Genomic DNA, 19177 nt, shown 5'->3' with positions numbered 1-19177 from the left:
AAAAATTAAACTTTATATGGTTGTTAGTAAGCATTAAATCAGAAAATGCATGTAAAGTGTTTAGCATACAGCAAGTTTAACAAATGCTGTTTCTACTTACAGGAGCACCTACTGTGAAGGCGCAGTACCAGAGATTACACATGTATTCCCGTTTACCCCTCACAACAAAATGTGACAGATTTAAAGATTTGAACAACGTGGAATTAGCAGGTAAATACACAGAATTAAATACACATCTGTGATTCCAAAATCTGTGTTCTATTTATTTTAGGACTAGTGACCCAATAAAAATATCACTAATTTCTACACCCCTTGCAGCCATCCCTTAGAACAGGGAGCTCTTTTCTGGACATTAGACACTGCATGTTGACCAGGTCTTATCCTTAACAGACTCTGATTACCTAGAGCTAATGTGGGGCCCAAACATGTAAATCTGAAAAGCCACCACTGGCAATTCCTTTTTTTTTTTTTTTTTTTTTTTTAAGATTTTGCTGACTTGAGAGAGAATGCACAGAGCAAGAGCGAGAGCATGAGTGGGGAGAAGGAGAAGCAGGCTCTCCTCTGGGCAGCGAGCCCAATGTGGGTCTCAATCCCAGGACCCTGGGATCCTGACCTGAGCTGAAGGCAGACACTTCACCGACTGAGCCACCCAGGCGTCCCACCACTGGCAATTCTGATTTTAGTGGAAAATCAGTGCTTTTTAAAAAAATCCAAATTCTTAGCATCTGATACTCCATGATGACCAGAAAGGACACTATTGTTTTCTGCCCACCCAATCATAACCATTCTTGGTGGTAATCCATCAATTCTTTTTCTTAAAGGAAAGAAAGTGGCCAAACCACCCATTTTTTTCCCATCCTGCTTACCTGAGGGAATGACGAAGGTATAGCCCTGCTTGAGCTCAATGCGCTGGCAATCTGACACCCGGTCACCCAGAAAGATGTCTCCCTGTTTCCCTGACAGCAGCCAATTCTCGTACAGCTCCAGGTTGTGGGCTGTAGGGGGGATGAGCCAGAAGACCTGTGAGTTAAAAAACTTCAGTCTGTTAACAGCTATTGACATGACCCAGTCGTCTCCCTCAACTGATAAATGGGTACAAGTTAAGGTCAAGAGGTAGAAGAGCAACAAGCAATTCCTTTAGCTTACAGAACCTGACCATTTGGGAAATTCTAGAGGCCCTAAGGAAGTAGATCTTTTCTTGACTTGTTGAAATGGCATTAGAGCTCCTTGGGGGTTTGACTGTAGAGTCCAGAACCAATCCAGGACTGAGAGAGAAACGGTGTATTCAGTTTGTTACCTAGATAGTCCCTTACTTGCCCCTAGCTATCTGGCCTCTATAGTCCTCCCATCCAAGTACTAACCAGGCCCGACCCTGCTTAGCTTCCGAGATCAGACGAGATCGGGCGCGTTCAGGGTGGTATGGCCATAGACTGGCCTCTATAGTCCTAAGAAGAACAAGGTACAGTGTCTTGAAGAGACAGGCCTAGGTTGCTTTGTTCTAGGGTAGTAACCAAGATCAAAATGACAAAACTTAAGATATCAGTGAAATGGATCCAAAGTAAACAAAATGACTTTGGATTTGGAGGTATAGTTGTTCTAAATTAAGACTTCATATTTTAAAAGCATCGGTTTTCAATCCAGTTCTACTTTTTCTCTGACATGCAAGCATCCACTTCAGCAGGGGGAAAAAAGGCTAACCATAGGAGTACAATACTATAAACCTGACATTAATCCCAGATTTCTGTTCTCACACAGCATTTAGAAACAATCTGATAAGATGGAATATACTTCTTTCTGAATGAGAATAATATTTCAAAATCTATTCATACCCTTAGAGAGGACTTAAAGGCTTCCTTTGACCAAATTTCAGATCAATGCCTTCATATAGGAAAAGGTGGTCTGAATTCTAATTTCTGATATCGTTGTGAATCTATATAAAATTTCTGTTGCCTTCTATTTCATTATTACACTTCCAGGTAGAGAAACTACCTTGTCTTCCTAAAGCCACTCCCTTGCCTTCATGTGGAGAATTCGCTCTGGGAATCTAAAAACAGGACTGTTGAGGTTTACTAAGTACTGTGCCAATATTGGTGTAATGATAGCAGACCAGATGAATACTAATTCCTACTGAAGTCTAGCCAAGAAGGTCAACTTAATCTATGATTCTCTCTAGAATAGGGAACAATTCTCTAACAGATTCATTTCCAGGGTATATTAAGCATGCATGAACTGAAGCAGAGTCATAAAACCAGCTTCAGATTCCAACCCCCATCATGACTATGACCGTACCTTTCCCCCTTGATGGATGTGATACCAAACAGAGGTACCACCAAAGTCCACATGGAAGTCAGTATAGCAGCCTCGAACACTCATTAGACAGTACCTGACCCAAAAAAAGCAGCAGCATTAGTGCACTGATTAAAAAAGAGAGCCTGCTCTACCCCAATGCCACACTCTCCCCTTTCACACACTATCCCACTTTGTGCCTAATCAATTCCCAGTGAGAGGAATGCAGTTTCAAATCATTGTATTATCACACCATACATTTTCTTTAACCTCTGTAGTCATGGTTATGACACTGTTACATACACTCTCCCCTTTAGAACTGTAAAGCCTACTGCTTAAAAAATTCATCTCTCTCTCTCTTTTTTTTTTTTTTGGAAGATTTTATTTATTTATTTATTTATTTGGGAGACAAAGTGAGAGAGACAGAGAGAGAGAGAAAGCGAGCGAGCATGAGATGGGAGAGGGTCAGAGGGAGAAGCACACTTCCCACTGGGTAGAGTCTGATGCAGGACTTGATCCTGGGACTCCAGGATCATGACCTGAGCTGGAAGCAGTCTCTTAACCAACTGAGCCACCCAGGTGCCCAAGAATTCATCTTTTTGATCATTTAGGACATAGAGCAAGGCTGTGAAGGGAGGAACCAGTCCTTGCTATCACTCTGACTTCCCAATGCACCTGAGGAAATGCAGGAAAAGCCACTTACTTCTGCACTTTGGGGTACTGCATCTCCAAGATGGCATTTGTCGATTCAGTCTGACTCTCCTTCAGATGCCTTGGCCACATGTTGTCTACCCAGTCAATGAAATCCACCTTTAAAAAGGAGGAGGAAGCATTTAGGATTCAATGGGAGGATTGGGATTAAAGAGAATTTTAAAGTCAGGAAAACAGAATTTCTCAAAATATACACTGAAAGACCACAATTTATTTATTTAACTTACTTTTTTCTCTTTAAGTAGGCTCCATACCCAACATGGAGCCCAACGCAGGGCCTGAACTCATGACCCTCAGATCAAGACCTGAGCTGAGATCAAGTCCGACACTTTACCAACTGAGCCACCCAGGGACCCCTGAAAGACTATAATTTAATTATGAACAAACAATCTGTTGGTGAATCACAGGGTCAGCAGCAAACATTCTAGAAATCATTATTCAGTGAGAACAAAGACTAATGGCTCCATCAACATGATCATAAAGACAGATCTAAGCAAAATGAAGTCACAGTATCTCTTCTGTGTCAGTACTGGTATAATCAGCTGTCTTTTTCTGATTCAATAAAAGGCACTGTCTGGAATGCACTGATAAATTTATCAAAAGATGTAACACTGTTAGAGCAGCTCAAATGTCAAAAATAAAAATAAATAATTTTTTTGGAAAAGGAAAGAAATCCAATAGTGTGCTATAGAATCTATTAGGTTAGGAATCAGAACTTCCAGGTCTGTCATGTTTTCTCAGGATCACATGCAAGTCCCTGGAACTCATTTGTAAAATGAGGATAATTAACTCAAAGTGATATTATGAGGATTACACGTAAATACAGGTTAAAATTTTCAAAAATAATGTTATCAGAATTTAGGAATCTAATTCATTCATTCATTCATGCATGCATGCATTCATTCATTCATTTATAAGATTTATCTGAAAGAGAGAAAGCATGAGAGAGAACACACAAGGTGGGGAGAGGGGCAGAGGGAGAGGTAAAAGCAGACTTCCTGCTGAGCAGGGAGCCCAGTGTGGGGCTGGATCCCAGGATCCCAATCCCAGGAACCCGGAATCATAGCCAACTGAGACATCCAGGCGCCCTGGAATCTATTTTAAATATGTGTTCAAAGAAGAAGGGAAAATAGTATGAACTTATTTGCACTTTATAATGAATTGTAGCATGTCGTGTACCTCCAAGCGTGTGTACCACCCCATCACTGACCTCCAAGAAACAGTCTCAGGTAGCTAAAATGTGAGCCAAACCATGAATCCAGTACAATATTGACACAGTAAATATCTAGCTTAATGCTATAAAATACATGTATCTGGTAAGCTTTCCAACAAAATCGACATTTGATCATTTACTTCTCTTATAACACAAACCTGGACAAATACATACAATCTGTGCATAGTGACATGAGGCAGGTGTCTAGGGGAACACTCAGATGTAAACTGTGGGAGAGTGGCCAGAAGGGATCACCAATGACATGCAAATTGAAGAGCAACAAATTAAAGGTTAACTTGCTACTTTACTTTAAAGGATTTCTGTTCAGGGAGCCAAGAGTTTTAACCTAACACCCACTGGGCCTAGAACACTGAATAAACTCTAGCTTCCTTTCCTTCCCTCAAACAAAATTTACTTTCTGTTCTCTTCATGTATACGGTCAGCATCTCCCCCAACTCCTGGTATTCTCCTTTGGAAAGTCTTTTTTTTTTTTTTTTTTTTTTTTAAAGATTTCATTTATTTATTTGACAGAGAGACAGATCACAAGTAGGCAGAGAGGCAGGCAGAGAGAGAGAGGGAAGCAGGCTCCCTGCTGAGCAGAAAGCCCGATGAGGGACTCGATCCCAGGACCCTGGGATCATGACCCGAGCCGAAGGCAAAGGCTTTAACCCACTGAGCCACCCAGGTGCCTCCTTTGGAAAGTCTTTAAAGAAGAATGAAGATCTTACTTGCTCAAGACACCACAAATTCTTATGTCTGGATGGGGGAAAGGAAGGGTTAAGAACACATGGGTATTTTTTTTTAAATCAATTGTCCATTCAGAGAAACCTGAATTTCTTTGGCCAGAATTTCCCACCTACAGCAATAAGTTACACTTTCTGGCCTCTCTTTAACTGGTATTATTAGGTATCAACTGACTACCAAGAGAATATTGTGTTAAGGTACTCATACTTTTCTCCTTAGATTAATCTTTAGGCTCTGGAGAGGACTTTTGCTAAAGGGCTGGTTCCACGTGAGAGCAAGTCTCCTGTAAAGGTAATCACCAGTTCTACCTGTTCTGCATCAATATTAGGGCCAAATTGGTTAAGAAGTCCAATACCTAGGAATTTATCTATTCATATGCTGCGTGCGTGTGCGTGCGCACGCGCGCGCACACACACACACACACACACACACACACACACACACACACACAAAACTCATGGCTTTCCATGAACTAATTTCCCTACTACCAATCTCCATATTTTATATGTTGCTTTTCATCTACCTCTCAGGTACTGCTGGAATGACAGCAGAAAACAATCTCTCTCTTCTCACCAGAGAATCCCACTTTATGCTAACATCCCATAAAAGGCACCTAAAGGCTGCCCACCTTTCTCTCCCTGTGCCTACTTTTACACAGATGACTCCTTCTGTTTGGAATTTTGGTTTTCGTTCTGTCTCCTTATTTCCTTCCTATCGAGCTTAGCTATCACTTCTTCCAAAGAGCTTCCCCTCCCTAATTCTCCTCCAGTTTGTTAGGGGGGTTCAACCTATTGTCCCCACAACACTGTATTTATTCACTTCTGAGGCACTCATCATTATCGCGGTTTGCAGAAATGTCCATCCTCTGGTTTTTCTTCCTGGTGAGACTAAGCTCTTTGAGAATGAGAATGACCTTATTTTCCACAGGTCCTCCAGCACCTAGCATAGCGCTCAGCATGTGGCAGGCACTTGAACTAATAATAAGCTAACTCTGAAGGTGTGAATGACATAGAGAACAAGAGGTTATGTACTTTACATGAAAGATTATTACATGAATGAGATTTACTCAAACTCACTGAAATGTACACTTAAAATGAGTACACTTTATTGTATGTCAACTGAACCTCAATAAAGTTGATTTCTGAAAAAGCATTATTATTATTATTTTTTTTAAAGATTTTATTTATTTATTTGACAGACAGAGATCACAAGTAGGCAGAGAGGCAGGCAGAGAAAGAGAGGGAAAGCAGGCTCCCTGCTGAGCAGAGAGCCAGATGCAGGGCTCGATCCCAAAACCCTGGGATCATGACCTGAGCTGAAGACAAAGGCTTTAACCCACTGAGCCACCCAGGTGCCCCAAGGGCTGCATGTTCTACCTACTGAGCCAGCCAGGCACCCTTTATTCTTTATTATGTGGACCATGTCTGACTAATAGTAAGATTAAATCCTTTTTTTTTTCTTTGAAGATTTATTTATTTGAGAGAGGGACAGTGCATTGGGGGGAAGAGGGAGAGAGAATCTTTTAAGCAGACTCCACACCCAGAGCCTAAGAAGGGGCTTGATCTCAAGACCCTGACATCCCGACCTGAGCCAAAACCAAGAGCCAGATGCTTAACCAACTGTGCTACCTACGTGTCCCTAACAAGGCTAGATTCTAACCACCTGTCTTCTTGTATTTCCACATGACCAGATGATAATTAATGTAAAAAGAATTTTTATCATCCTAGGGAGATAAAGTTTTCCTAATGAGAAATTCTGTATTTATTTTTCATTTATTCTATTTTCTTTCTTTTTTTTTGAGAGAACCAGTGGGGGAGGGGCAGAGGGAGAGAGAGAGAAAAAAAATTTTTTTTTAAGATTTTATTTATTTATTGGAGAGAGAGGGAAAAGAGGGAACATGAGCAAGAAGAGAGGCAGAGGCAGAGGGAGAAGAAGGCTCTCCACTGAGCAGAGAGCCCAACGAGGGGCTTGATCCCAGGATCCAAGGATCATGACCCGAGCCGAAGGCAGTTGCTTCACCGAATGAGCCACCCAGGTGCCTGGGGAGAGAATCTTAAGCAGGCTCCAAGCTCAACAAGGAGACCGATGCAGGACTTGATCTCACAACCCTGAGATCATGACCCAAGCTAAAATCAAGACTCAGAGGCGCCTGGGTGGCTCAGTGGGTTAAAGCCTCTGCCTTCGGCTCAGGTCATGATCCCAGGGTCCTGGGATTGAGCCCCGCATCGGGCTCTCTGCTCAGCGGGGAGCCTGCTTCCCCCCCCCCCTCTGCCTGCCTGCCTCTCTGCCTACTTGTGATCTCTCTCTGTCAAATAAAGAAATAAAATCTTAAAAGAAAAAAAAACAAAACCACCAAGATCTTGACTTTATTGTTATTTTTTTAAGATTTATTTATTTAGTTGGGGGAGGGGGGACAAGCAGTGGGGAGGGGCAGAGGAAGAGGGAGAAGCAGATTCCCCACTGAGCAGGGAGCCCAGTGTAGGGCTTGATTCTAAGACCCTGAGACCGTGACCTGACCTGAAGGCACATGCCCAACTGACTGAGCCACTCAGGCACTCAAGATCTGACTTCAAAACAAATGATTAGGGGCGCCTGGGTGGCTCGGTCGTTAAGCATCTGCCTTCAACTCAGGTCATGATCCCAAGGTACTGGGACTGAGCCCCACGTCAGGCTTCCTGCTTTGCAGGAACCTGCTTCTCCCTCTCCCTGCCACTCCCCCTGCTTGTTCTCTCTCTCTCACTCTCTCGCTCTGTCAAATAAATAAAATCTTAAAAAAACAAAACAAAACAAAACAAATGATTAGAATATTGCTAGTTCTGCAATTCCATACCTAATATATAACTCAAGTGAGTTCTGAGATAGGAATTAAATAAATAAAAATGGTCCAAAAATGACTAGGCATATTTCAAAAGTGAAGTGTTTCAACATTCTGTAGATAGCTACTACTTTGCAAAGGGATGAGCTAAATCAGCATCTACCTTCAGGAGAGTGAAGGATCAAAAACAAACAACTTTCTCTTAGGATGGTTTGTCAGTTTACTAGCCATCTAGTGGAATCTGCTCCAGAAACCATCTCATAAAAATGATCACTTGTCTCTAAACTAGTTTTCCCTCAAGCTTTTCAGCAAGTCTTTTAAGAGTGAATTTTAAGACACTTCTCCACTCCATGCAAAGACCAATGTTATTCTTAAATTAGGTTACTGGTGATCAGAACTAAATGGCCCCTCCCTGGGGCACCTGGGTGGCTCAGTTGTTAAGCGTCTGCCTTCGGCCCAGGTCATGATCCCAGTGTCCTGGGATCGAGCCCCATATCGGGCTCCCTGCTTGGCAGGGAGTCTGCTTCTCCCTCTCCCTCTGCATATATGCCCTCTCTGTCTCTCTCTCTCTGATAAATAAATAAAATCTTAAAAAAAAAAAAATTTAAATGGCCCCTCCCCATATAAAATTAAGTGATTTTAAAAAATGATGAACTTCCTAAAAATGAAGGTTATTATCAAATTGTCTTGTTTATCAATTTCATCTTGGTATGTATAAAAAGTTACAGATTCTCCCATTCTCCCATTGTATAAACAACCCTCTTGGTGACAATGAAAACGTGGAAAAAATTATTAGACTAACCGTGGAGGGCCTCTGCACCATGTTCTCCAGCCTGGTGTGGCTGAACTCTAGACTGATGACATTATAGAGTTTTTCTCGCTCCTCCTCTGGGGTCTCATAGTAGCGTGTCCACTGAGCCATGGTCATTTCAATACCTTTCTGTGTGTTCACATCCATGACATCCACCATGCGACGACTCCCTGCCACGAAAGATGTATCAATCATCTCCACTGAGCCACTATTATCCTTAATATATTAAGAATATAAAACAAAAGTGGAAGGAAACAAGCTATCCTTTATTTGAAGAGTGGGAAAGCATTTTAATTACTCAACAGATTTACTGAGTACCTACTATACTCCAGAGATTGTGCTAGGAACTAGGAAATACAGAGTGACAGGCAGATAGCTGGAATCTAACAAAGAAATAGTAAGGGAGTAAAAAATAGAGGGAATTAGAGAACCTTCCTCTACCTGGGTTATCTGTGACTTTCGCCTCTTAGAAAAACGGAAGTTATCCAACCATCTAAAAAGGGCCCTCAAGTGGCTAAGAGACAGTACTGCCATTTTAATTTCCAAAGCAAGAGTGTGCACTGGAACTTCAACATAGAGGACAAAACTTAACCAAAAGTAATGTGGGGAGGAAAGCATTAGAAAAACCTCCTTCTGTTTCATGACCTGTCTGAAACATTTCCAAAAGGTTTTAAACCATTTTACTGCTTTAATGTGTATAGGAGAGTCCCCATGCCTGAATTCCTAAGGATCCTTCCTGGTGGGTCTCAGGGCTGCACTGAACACCAAATGGTCTGCACAAAATTGACCTGAATTTTTACCAACACAGGAAGTTTTTTTCTTTAATTAGATTGATATAATTTCCTTTCTTTTCCTCAATTTTGAATAAAATACAAATCAGACGAAAGACAAGTTAACCAGTCACTGATAAAGAGAAATTTTAATATATTTCTATTTCTTAGCTTACACTGATTGACTAATCGATTTTAAGAAATCTCTCCACCCAACACGGGGCTCGAACCTACAACCCCCAGATCAAGAGTTCCATGCTTCAGCTTAAAAAGTTTTAAATGTTGACCAAGTTACCAAATGTAGCATTGGTGAAAATTTCCAGGAAATTTCTCTATTGTTTTTAGGCAACGGAAGAGAATCACAGATATGAATGAGTTTCATTCTTGGTTCAGAGATATAAAATATCCTGGAATAGGCTCTTCATGGAGAGAGGGAGGGACAGAGAGTGATAAAACAGTAGGTAGGAGAGAAATAAGAGTTTTATGCCTAATGAGTACTAAATGAAGCAACTTTGTAAACTCCCTTTGAGAAAATTCTCAAAGTTGCTAAGAGCAGTGTTCTATAAAAAAACTACTTCAAATGGGGTACCTCAATCAAATATGTACTTCCATGTTCCTAAGCCTTAAACCTCAGTCAGAAATTTAGAATTCAGTCCCAAGTCTTAATCTGTGCCTAAAAGACACAAAGGCCACAAAGCTCAATACTTACCCACACACATTTTGACATCATTCACAGTGAAGTCTGGATCTGGCATCCTATGAAACAAACACCAGTAAGTGTAAATAGGAAGCACACCTTCTCTAGTCAGTGTGAGTTTTTTCTTAGAGTACTAAAAACTCCTAAGCTGAGACACATAAATCTTATATTTAGGTTTAAAAACAATATATTTTAAATATATAAAAAAAACAATATATTTTAAATATATTAAAAAACAATATATTTTAAATATATAAAAAACAGTATCTCAGGGTAACAGATTTTAAGAGATTTAAAATTATTTCTTTTTAGCTCACCTGTATTTTCTCACTTAACTAGAACAACCATGAACTGTTTTTGTAACAAAAGAAGAAAAATACACACTTTTAAAATCTAAATGGGGGATTATTTTCAATTATCTACTGCTTTGGGTTATCAACACGGCATTGTCTATAGCCCTGGTGTAACATGATCATTTTGCAACCTAACAAATCAGGCCAACAGTACTTACTTTATTCCAAGTCCATCAGAATTCTTGAAAATCAGAGGGTCTCTTAAGCCACCCCGCTGGATATACTCTACATTAAAATCTGTCACCATAAGAAAACAATTATTAGAAAGGCAAGAGGTGGGACGCCTGGGTGGCTCAGTTGGTTAAGCAGCTGCCTTCGGCTCGGGTCATGATCCCAGCGTCCTGGGATCGAGTCCCACATCGGGCTCCTTGGTCATCAGGGAGCCTGCTTCTCCCTCTGCCTCTGCCTGCCATTCTGTCTGCCTGTGCTCACTCTTTCTCCCTCTCTCTCTGACAAATAAATAAATAAAATCTTAAAAAAAAAAAAAAAAAAGAAAGGCAAGAGGTACAGTTGGAAAAAGATGAAAGGACCATAAAAAAAGATCCTAAGTAATAAGGTAGAGATAGTGTTTGCTGTTTCTGTGTATATAGTTTTGCTCTGTTAGATACATGCTTGTTATAAAAAGCATCTCTCAGGATACAGGAAAAGCATCCTGACAGGCAGGGTTCAAGGGGTTTGCTAAGTCTATATTTACATAGTAAACAGAATTTAACCAACAGGGGGTAGTACTATAATTGAGTTACCTTCTAAATCCTAAGCAGAAATTATCATCACCCTGTCTCTTAAAAGCCAAAAAATTTAATTCTGTCCACTACAATACATACCATAACATCCTTGTCACTTTGCCAAGGAGCAAAAAAGCCCATGGTACACACAGAATCCCACCTCTGTTTTGTTTGGGGAGTGGGGATGCATGCATAAATGAATTTTTACTGTACTATTTTTAATTAACCCCAAAGCAAGGGATGGAAGAAGGGAAAGGACTTCAGGGAAAAACTCCAACAATGCTTCTGGCCCTAATAAAGGCTTGTTTCTTCTCATATAGCAGGGAATGACTCACAGGGTGGGAGGATTAGGGGATGGGGTTGTGTGTGTTTGTGTGTTGAATGGCATTGTAGAGTAAGAGAAAATAAACAGCATCACAACATCAATGGGCAATATTTAGTTGCACAGATTCCGAGCCCACAGTTCCCAGAATCTACAACCTCCTACATCAAGGGACTATAGGTCCCCTGAACCAAAATGATACTGACCTTTTCCCTCCATAAAAGTAACAAAATTTGCATTATATTTATTGGTGTGGAGTTTCTCTTCCAAGTCAAAAGTTCTTTTCCCTTCAATTTCATCATCTGAGATGCCATCATCTTCATAGCGTCGTCGCATGGTACCACGCTGCGGAGAGAGGGACATAAGGATCAAATCATGTACTTTTCATGCCTATCTAAAAGAGCCCATGAACACGTCCACACTTCAATGTCATGTACTTTCAACTTCAGTTATTATGTCAAACATCAATTCTACTTGTCTTACAGATCTTTCTCTCAACTAAAGGTCAGCTAATGTCCTCAGAATGTACAGAGCATAACAAAATTTTGATGAGTCACTGGTTCCCTACTTGTGAATTTTACCTCTGATAACTCTTTGACCCTAGAGATATAAATCTACAATAGAAATATAACCAAACAGGGTCCACTAAAGATTGGGGACCAACTGTCTTCATAGACATTTCAGGTCAGGATACAAAATACAGTATTTTCATAGGGTAAAGAGCAATATCTACATTAGTTTTCTTTCCTTTTTTTTTTTTTTAAAAAGGTTTACTTATTTGAGAGAGAGAGAGAGAGAGCTAGAGAGAGAGCACAAGTTGGCGGGGAGGGGAGTAGAGGCAGAGGGAGAAGTAGGCTCCCCACTGAGCAGGGAGCTGGATGCAGGGTTCAACCCTAGGACCCTGAGCCAAAGGCAGATGCTTAACCAACTGAGCCACTCAGGTGCCTCTCTACAATAGCTCTCTAAAACCATCTTTAAGAACATTTGAATTAATGAATTAATTTGAATTAATGAAGCAAAAACTTCTTTACATCAGATAAAAGAAGAACGTTAACCTAAATAATAGCATTCCAAATAGCAGACCATCAATATTTGGCTTTAGAACATCTCCCTAAAGAAAATATACAGGGGTGCTGGGCTGGCTCAGTCAGAAGAAGATATGGCTCAGGATGCCTGGGTGGCATATTGGTTAAACGTCTGCCTATGGCCCAGGTCATGATCCCAGGGTCCTGGGACGGAGTCCTGTATCTGGCTCCTTGTTCACAGGGGAGCCTGCTTCTCCCCGGCCTGCCGCTCCTCCCACCTGTGCTCTCTCTGACAAATAAATAAATAAAATCTTAAAGAAAAGGCGGGGGTATGGGACTCTTGATCATTAACTTTGAGCCCCGGGTTGGGTATAAAGATTTCTCAAATAAAACTTGAAAAGAAAAGAAAATATACAAATGGCTGATGAACACATGGAAAGATATTCACTATCAGTCATTAGGGGAAATGGAAATTAAAACTACAATGAGACATCACTTCACAAGCACTAGGATGGCCATTATCAAAAGGTGGACCATAGGGGCAGTGTCTGGGTTGCTCAGTCAGTCATGATCCCAGAGTCCTGGGATGGAGCCTAGCCTCGGGGTCCCTGCTCAGCAGGGAGTTTGCTTCTCCCTCTCCCTCTGCCCCTCCCCCTGCTCATGCCCTATCTTGCTCAGTCTTTCTCTCTCACATAAATAAATCTTAAAAAAAATAAAAAAATTTAAAAAGGTGGACAATAACAAGTGAGAGTGAGAATGTAGAGAAACTAGAACCCCTGTACACTGTTGGCAGGAATGTAAAATGGTACAACCACTCTGGGAAATGGCTCAGAAGTTCCTCAAAATATTAAACATAGAGTTATCTTATGACCAGCAATTCTACTCCTAGGTACGTATCTAAAAGAATTTAAAACTTATGTCCACACAAAAACCTGATACACAGATGTTCATAGCAGCATTAACCCAAATGTCAACTGACTGACGTTGTATATTTACACAGTGGAGTATTACTTGGCCATAAAAAGAAATGAAATACTGACATGTAACTACAATATGGAAGGATCTTGAAAACATTATGCTAAGTGAAAGAAGCCAAATGCAACAGACCAGGTACCACAGATGATATAATTTTATTTACATGAAATCTCGAGAATAGGGCGCCTGGGTGGCTCAGTGAGTTAAGCCTCTGCCCTCAGCTTGGGTCATGGTCTCAGGGTCCTGGGATCAAGGCCCACATAGGACTCTCTGCTCCGCGGAGAGCCTGATTCCCCTTCTCCCTCTGCCTGCCTCTCTCCCTACTTGTGATCTCTCTCTCTCTCTGTCAAATAAATAAATAAATAAATCTATCTATCTATCTATCTATCTATCTATCTTTAAAAAACAAAACAAAAAGAAATGTCCAGAAAGACAAATCCATAAAGACAGAAAGTAGATTAGTAGTTGCCAGGAGCTCGGGAAAGGAATAGGAATAGGAAGTGGCAGTTAATGGTCTGGGTTTCTTTCAGGAGCCATGAAAATATTCTGGAATTAAAGAATGGTGATATTTGTACAACTGTGAATATACTAAAAAGCCAATTAATTATATACATTTAAATGGGTAAGTTTTACAGTATATGAATATTTCACAAGCTAATTTTTTAAAGATTTTATTTATCTATTTGACAGGCAGAGATCACCAGCAGGCAGAGAGGCAGGCAGAGAGAGAGGGGGAAGCAGGCTCCCCACCGAGCAGAGAGCCCGATGCAGGGCTCGATCCCAGGATCCTGAGATCATGACCTGAGCCGAAGGCAGAGGCTTAACCCACTGAGCCACTCAGGTGCCCACAAGCTTTTTTTTTTTTTTTTTAAAGATAACATGTTGCTCCTGTTGCAAATTTACCTTCTAGCGCATTTACTTTAGCCAGTGTCAAATTTTGCTCAAATTTCTTGAATACGTACACAGTATGGGCATGGTAGAGGCAAGGGTAAACACAGTAGCCCCACCCTAGGATGTGCTATGAACAACCAAACCTGGAATTTAAAATTAGATATTGGGGAAAGGTCTTTTGGGAATGGGGGTCAAGAAAGGGGCAGGAATAAGTCATAAAAAATAAAAATTAAAGGAAATAAAAATGACTGTTACCAGCAGAGAGCTAGATTTAACAAGCCAGGTTACGTTTGGGTTGAAAACACTGAGGGATACCTGATATCTTTTCCATATGTCCCCAAAACTCCTAACACCCTTACCTAGCACCTTTGCTGCCTGAAGTCCCAGCTCAAAGGCCAAAAGAAGACCTAATTTTGGTAGACTTTTCACTTATTTCAATAATGCCATCACTGGTCAAAATATTTTTAGATTGGGGCGCCTGGGTGGCTCAGTGGGTTAAGCCGCTGCCTTCAGCTCAGTTCATGATCTCAGGGTCCTGTGACAGAGTCCCACATCGGGCTCTCTGCTCAGCGGGGAGCCTGCTTCCCTCTCTCTCTCTGCCTGCCTCTCTGTCTACTTGTGATCTCTCTCTGTCAAATAAATAAATAAAATCTTAAAAAAATATATTTTTAGATAGATTTGGGGTGAGGGTATTTTCACTGACAATTTCTAATGAGTTTGTTTGTTTGTTTTAACAAGTTTTAATTCACTATTATTTTTCTTGTATAAAACTATGTGGTGGCCATAGCAGGAGCCTGGATCCTCTGTATAGAGACTCTGGCATGGGTTTTTATGAGATGGTCAGTGCATTCCTGATAGGGAGATTTGGGAACACAGTCTCTTTCCAGAGGTCGGGGGTGAAGTAGCTGAAGGTCTTGGAAATGGCATCAAAAGTGGCCTTGGTGAAGTTGCCCATGGGGGATGGGGGGGGGGTGCAACAGAGCAGCCCCTGGGCTGAGGTATGGCAGTCATCAATACCGGCCACCATCAGTACCCTCAGGGGTACTGCAGCTGAGCGAATTTGTTTTTATAAAAGACATCATCAGGTGGCTCAGTCAGTTAAGTGTGTGCCTTTGGCTTAGGTCATGATCTCAGGGTCCTGGGATTGAGCCCCACATAGGGGTCCTTGCTCAGCAGGGAGTATGCTTCTCCCTTTCCCTCTGCCCCTTCCCACCATTCATGCTCTCTCTTAAATTAATAAAATATTTTATTTATTTATTTATTTAAAAGATTTTATTTATTTATTTGACAGAGAGAGAGACAGCACAAGTAGACAAAGAGGCAGGCAGAGAGAGAGGTGGAAGCAGGCTCCCTGCTGAACGGAGAGCCCAATGCGGAGGACCCTGAGACCATGACCTTAGCCGAAGAGAGAGGCTTTAACCCTGAGCCACCCAGGCGCCCCTAATAAAATCTTAAAAAAGAAAAGAAAAAAGATATCCTTAGTTCCCCTCCTTACTATACTTCATTTATATGTTTCTGAAGAGAATTCCAAAAGATGAATTCCATAGAGCAAGGGCAACACCATCAAAATAAATGTAGATGCCCCCTCCCCTCACGTGCACTGTAACTTCTAATATACTTGTCAAAAAAAATCCCAGTCACATTTTCAAACTTTAACCTTTCCTAGGTCTACCATTACTGATTCTTCTTCAGTAAGGAGGACATAATCACCCTGACTATCCCAACATTTCTAACATGGTAGCCAGAAGTTCCCCCATCCTTCCTTCCTTTTTATATGCTTTTCTTCTTCCTATATTCAAGAATTCCTTCTTCCATTTACATTTCCAATATACAGAGTATAAGGATATGGGGAAGGCACTTGCTCCAGCCAAGCCACTTAAAGACAACAGAAAAATGAATCTGGACTGTTTTCTTTTTGATTGCTGCAACTGATAAATCAGCAATAATGTGAAAACTATCTGTATCAGTTTTAATACTGTCAAGAGTATTGTTTTTTTGCCTATCCTCATCTTAACATAAATCCTAGTGAAAGTAAACAAGTATCTAGAGCAAACCTCTCAGCGCTTTAAATATATATTCAATCCTGGGGCACCCGGGTGGCTCAGCTGTTCAAACATCCAACCCTTGGTTTCAGCTCAGGTCATGACCTCACGGTCCTGGGACTGAGCCCCGAGTCAGGCTACCATTCAGCAGGGAGTATGCTTGAGGATTTGCTCCCTCTCCCTCTGCCCCTCTGTCCTCCCTCTAAAAATAAATATATCTTTTAAAAAAGCACAAGAACATTTTCAATCCTTGCAATAAGCTTGGCAATCAGTAGGCAGTAACACAATCTGCTACAGGTAAAACCCAAAAGGCAAGGCTACTTTAATACTAAGGAAAGCAACCATTGAGCTCCTTCAGCACACCAACATTGTCAAATAATTCACAATGGCTTACCAGCGTGCTGTGCTTTTTCATTCTAGGTGATTTCCATACAGGCCATTTGAGGCAGCCCAGAGGAAGTTACTGGTCTCCCATAGATCCCAGCCCTCACTGAGCCAAGTGTCACAGAAAACAGCAGGCACGAAGTCAACGCTGAAATCTATTCCAACCACATTTTCCCTCAAAACCAATTTGTACTTTGCAGGGTCCACAGTGAGTTTAAAATCAATAATGGTTTATTCTGTTTAGATAACCAAACTATATAAGCAAACTTGTATTTTCCAGCATCCAAACAATGAAAAGAATTTTAAAACTGCCTTAAAAAAATTCACCACCCTTAGTCAAGTGGTGATTAACTGTATTAAATGGTAAAAATGGCCATGTAAATGAACACTTAGATTAACTCAAGTACTGACAGGTCAAGCTCAAGGGATACAGATATTAGATACTGTTATACTAAATATTAGTTATACTAATATTAGTTACTAATATTAGTAATATCTAATATACTAATAATATACTAATATACTAGTGAATACTAATATACTAATATCTCTCCTAGATGATGAAGAAAAGACAGTGCGGCAAGGTTAGATGCAAATAGGTTATCAATCATTATAAAGAAACTTTTGGCATTCCCTTTTCTAAACATGTAGTAAAAAAGAATGATGGAAAGGGCATTGTCTTAAGATGCCTTTACGTTATACACCTAAAAAGTAAAAGACCAGAGCAGAGCGAAGAAATCAGGAATTTTGAGCAGGGAATATTCCTTGATGCCAGAAACCATCTGCCCTTCTTAGATATTTCGGGGAGTGGAATGAGGCGAGAAAGAGAAATCATTTTCTAAAGGTCACATAAAACTAGACTTGTCCTATAGGAAAATGGCTAAGCCAACCAAGGCTAACATATCCTCTAGTGAATATAATGTGACCATCAACATATTTATTACAACAAATAACACTGAAAAGTGCTTGTGAAATATTAAATTTAAAAATCAGCACATGAGAGGTGCCTGGGTGGTTCAGCTAGTTAAGCGTCTGCCTTTGACTCAGGTCATGATCCTGGAGTCCCAGGACTGTGCCCCACATTGGGCTCCCTGCTCTGTGGGGTGCCTGCTCCTCCCTCTCCCTTTGCCCCTCCCCCCATTCGTGCTCACTCACTCAAATAAATGAAATCTTAAAAAAAAAAAGGACAAAAATGATAATGATCTCTCAATAAATGCAGAAAGAGCATTTGGCAAAATTCAACATCCTTTCATGATAAAAGACACTGAACAAATTCGGAATAGAAGTAACTTCCTCCAGCTAATACAGGGTATCTACCACAAACCCACAGCTAACAACATACTTAATGGTAAAAGACCAAAAGCTTTCTCTCTAAGATGAGGAGCAAGACATGGATGTCTGCTCTCATCACTTCTATTCAACACTGTATTACAAGTTCTAGTGAAGGCAATTAGGCAAGAAAAAGACATACAAGTTTGAAAAGAAAAGTAGAACTACCTCTATTCACAAATGGCAGGATCTTGTACATAAAAAGAAAATTTTATGGAATCCACACACACAAAAATTTGAGTTAACAAAATCAGTTGTATATTTATATACTAACAATGAAAAATCCAAAAATGAAATTAATAAAACAAGTCTATTTATAATAGCATCAAAAAATACAAAGAAATAAATTTAACCAAAAAAAGCCAAGACTTGTACACTGGAAAAAAAAACAAAACAAAACACTATCGAAAGAAACTGAAGATCTAAATAAATGGAAAGACATCCTGTGTTCATGGACTGCAAGATTTATTATGATAATGGCAGTACTCCTCAAATTGATGTACAGATTCAACACAGTATCTAATGAAACCCCAGGTGCCTTTTTTTCTGCAAAAATTAGCAAAATCATCTTAAAATTCCTATGGAAACGAAGGGAACCAGAATAGCCAAAACAATCTTGAAAAAGAATAATATTGGAGGACTCACACTACCTGCTTTCAAAACTTACTAAGAAGGCTACATAATAATCAGGACTGTGTTGTGTGGGCATGAGGACAGACATATAGATCAACAGAACAGAACTGAAAACCCAGAAATAAACCTTTACATTTATAGTCAACTGATTTTCAACAGGGATGCCTAAATAATGCAATGGGGAAACGAGCCCAATGCAGGGGGCCAAAATCAGGAGACTGAGATAAAGACCTGAGCAGAGATCAAGAGTTGGACACTTAACTGACTGAGCCAACCAGGCGCCGCAGGATGAGAATCCTTTTAAGCAACTGTGCCGGAACAACTGTATCCCCATGTGATAGAATGAAGTTGGACCTCTAACCCATATCATATACCGCACACACACACACACAAAAAAAAGCACATTAAAAATGGATCAAAGACTTAAATGTAAAGGCTGAAACTAGTTCTT

At 40.5% G+C, this 19177-nt stretch overlaps 1 protein-coding gene and 1 pseudogene across 5 annotated transcripts in view; both read right to left on the bottom strand.

Moving 5' to 3' along the window:
* The window catches only part of KDM2A (lysine demethylase 2A), a 112017-nt gene that overhangs the window by 32568 nt on the left and 60272 nt on the right, over positions 1–19177 (bottom strand). For all 5 annotated transcript variants that reach the window (XM_047693925.1, XM_047693923.1, XM_047693924.1 and 2 more), the window contains 7 exons: positions 11654–11792; positions 10559–10637; positions 10060–10106; positions 8572–8750; positions 2990–3096; positions 2290–2383; positions 867–1020 (listed from right to left, as the gene is read on the bottom strand). In XM_047693925.1, coding sequence (XP_047549881.1) covers positions 867–1020; positions 2290–2383; positions 2990–3096; positions 8572–8750; positions 10060–10106; positions 10559–10637; positions 11654–11792 — 799 coding nt within the window. The remainder of the gene's footprint in view (positions 1–866; positions 1021–2289; positions 2384–2989; positions 3097–8571; positions 8751–10059; positions 10107–10558; positions 10638–11653; positions 11793–19177) is intronic.
* LOC125080188 (uncharacterized) lies at positions 1315–1431 on the bottom strand (annotated as a pseudogene).

The sequence above is a fragment of the Lutra lutra genome, chromosome 10 (assembly GCF_902655055.1).
Source record: "Lutra lutra chromosome 10, mLutLut1.2, whole genome shotgun sequence".
Lineage (NCBI taxonomy): Eukaryota > Metazoa > Chordata > Mammalia > Carnivora > Mustelidae > Lutra > Lutra lutra.
This window is presented reverse-complemented; position numbering and strand designations above follow the sequence as displayed.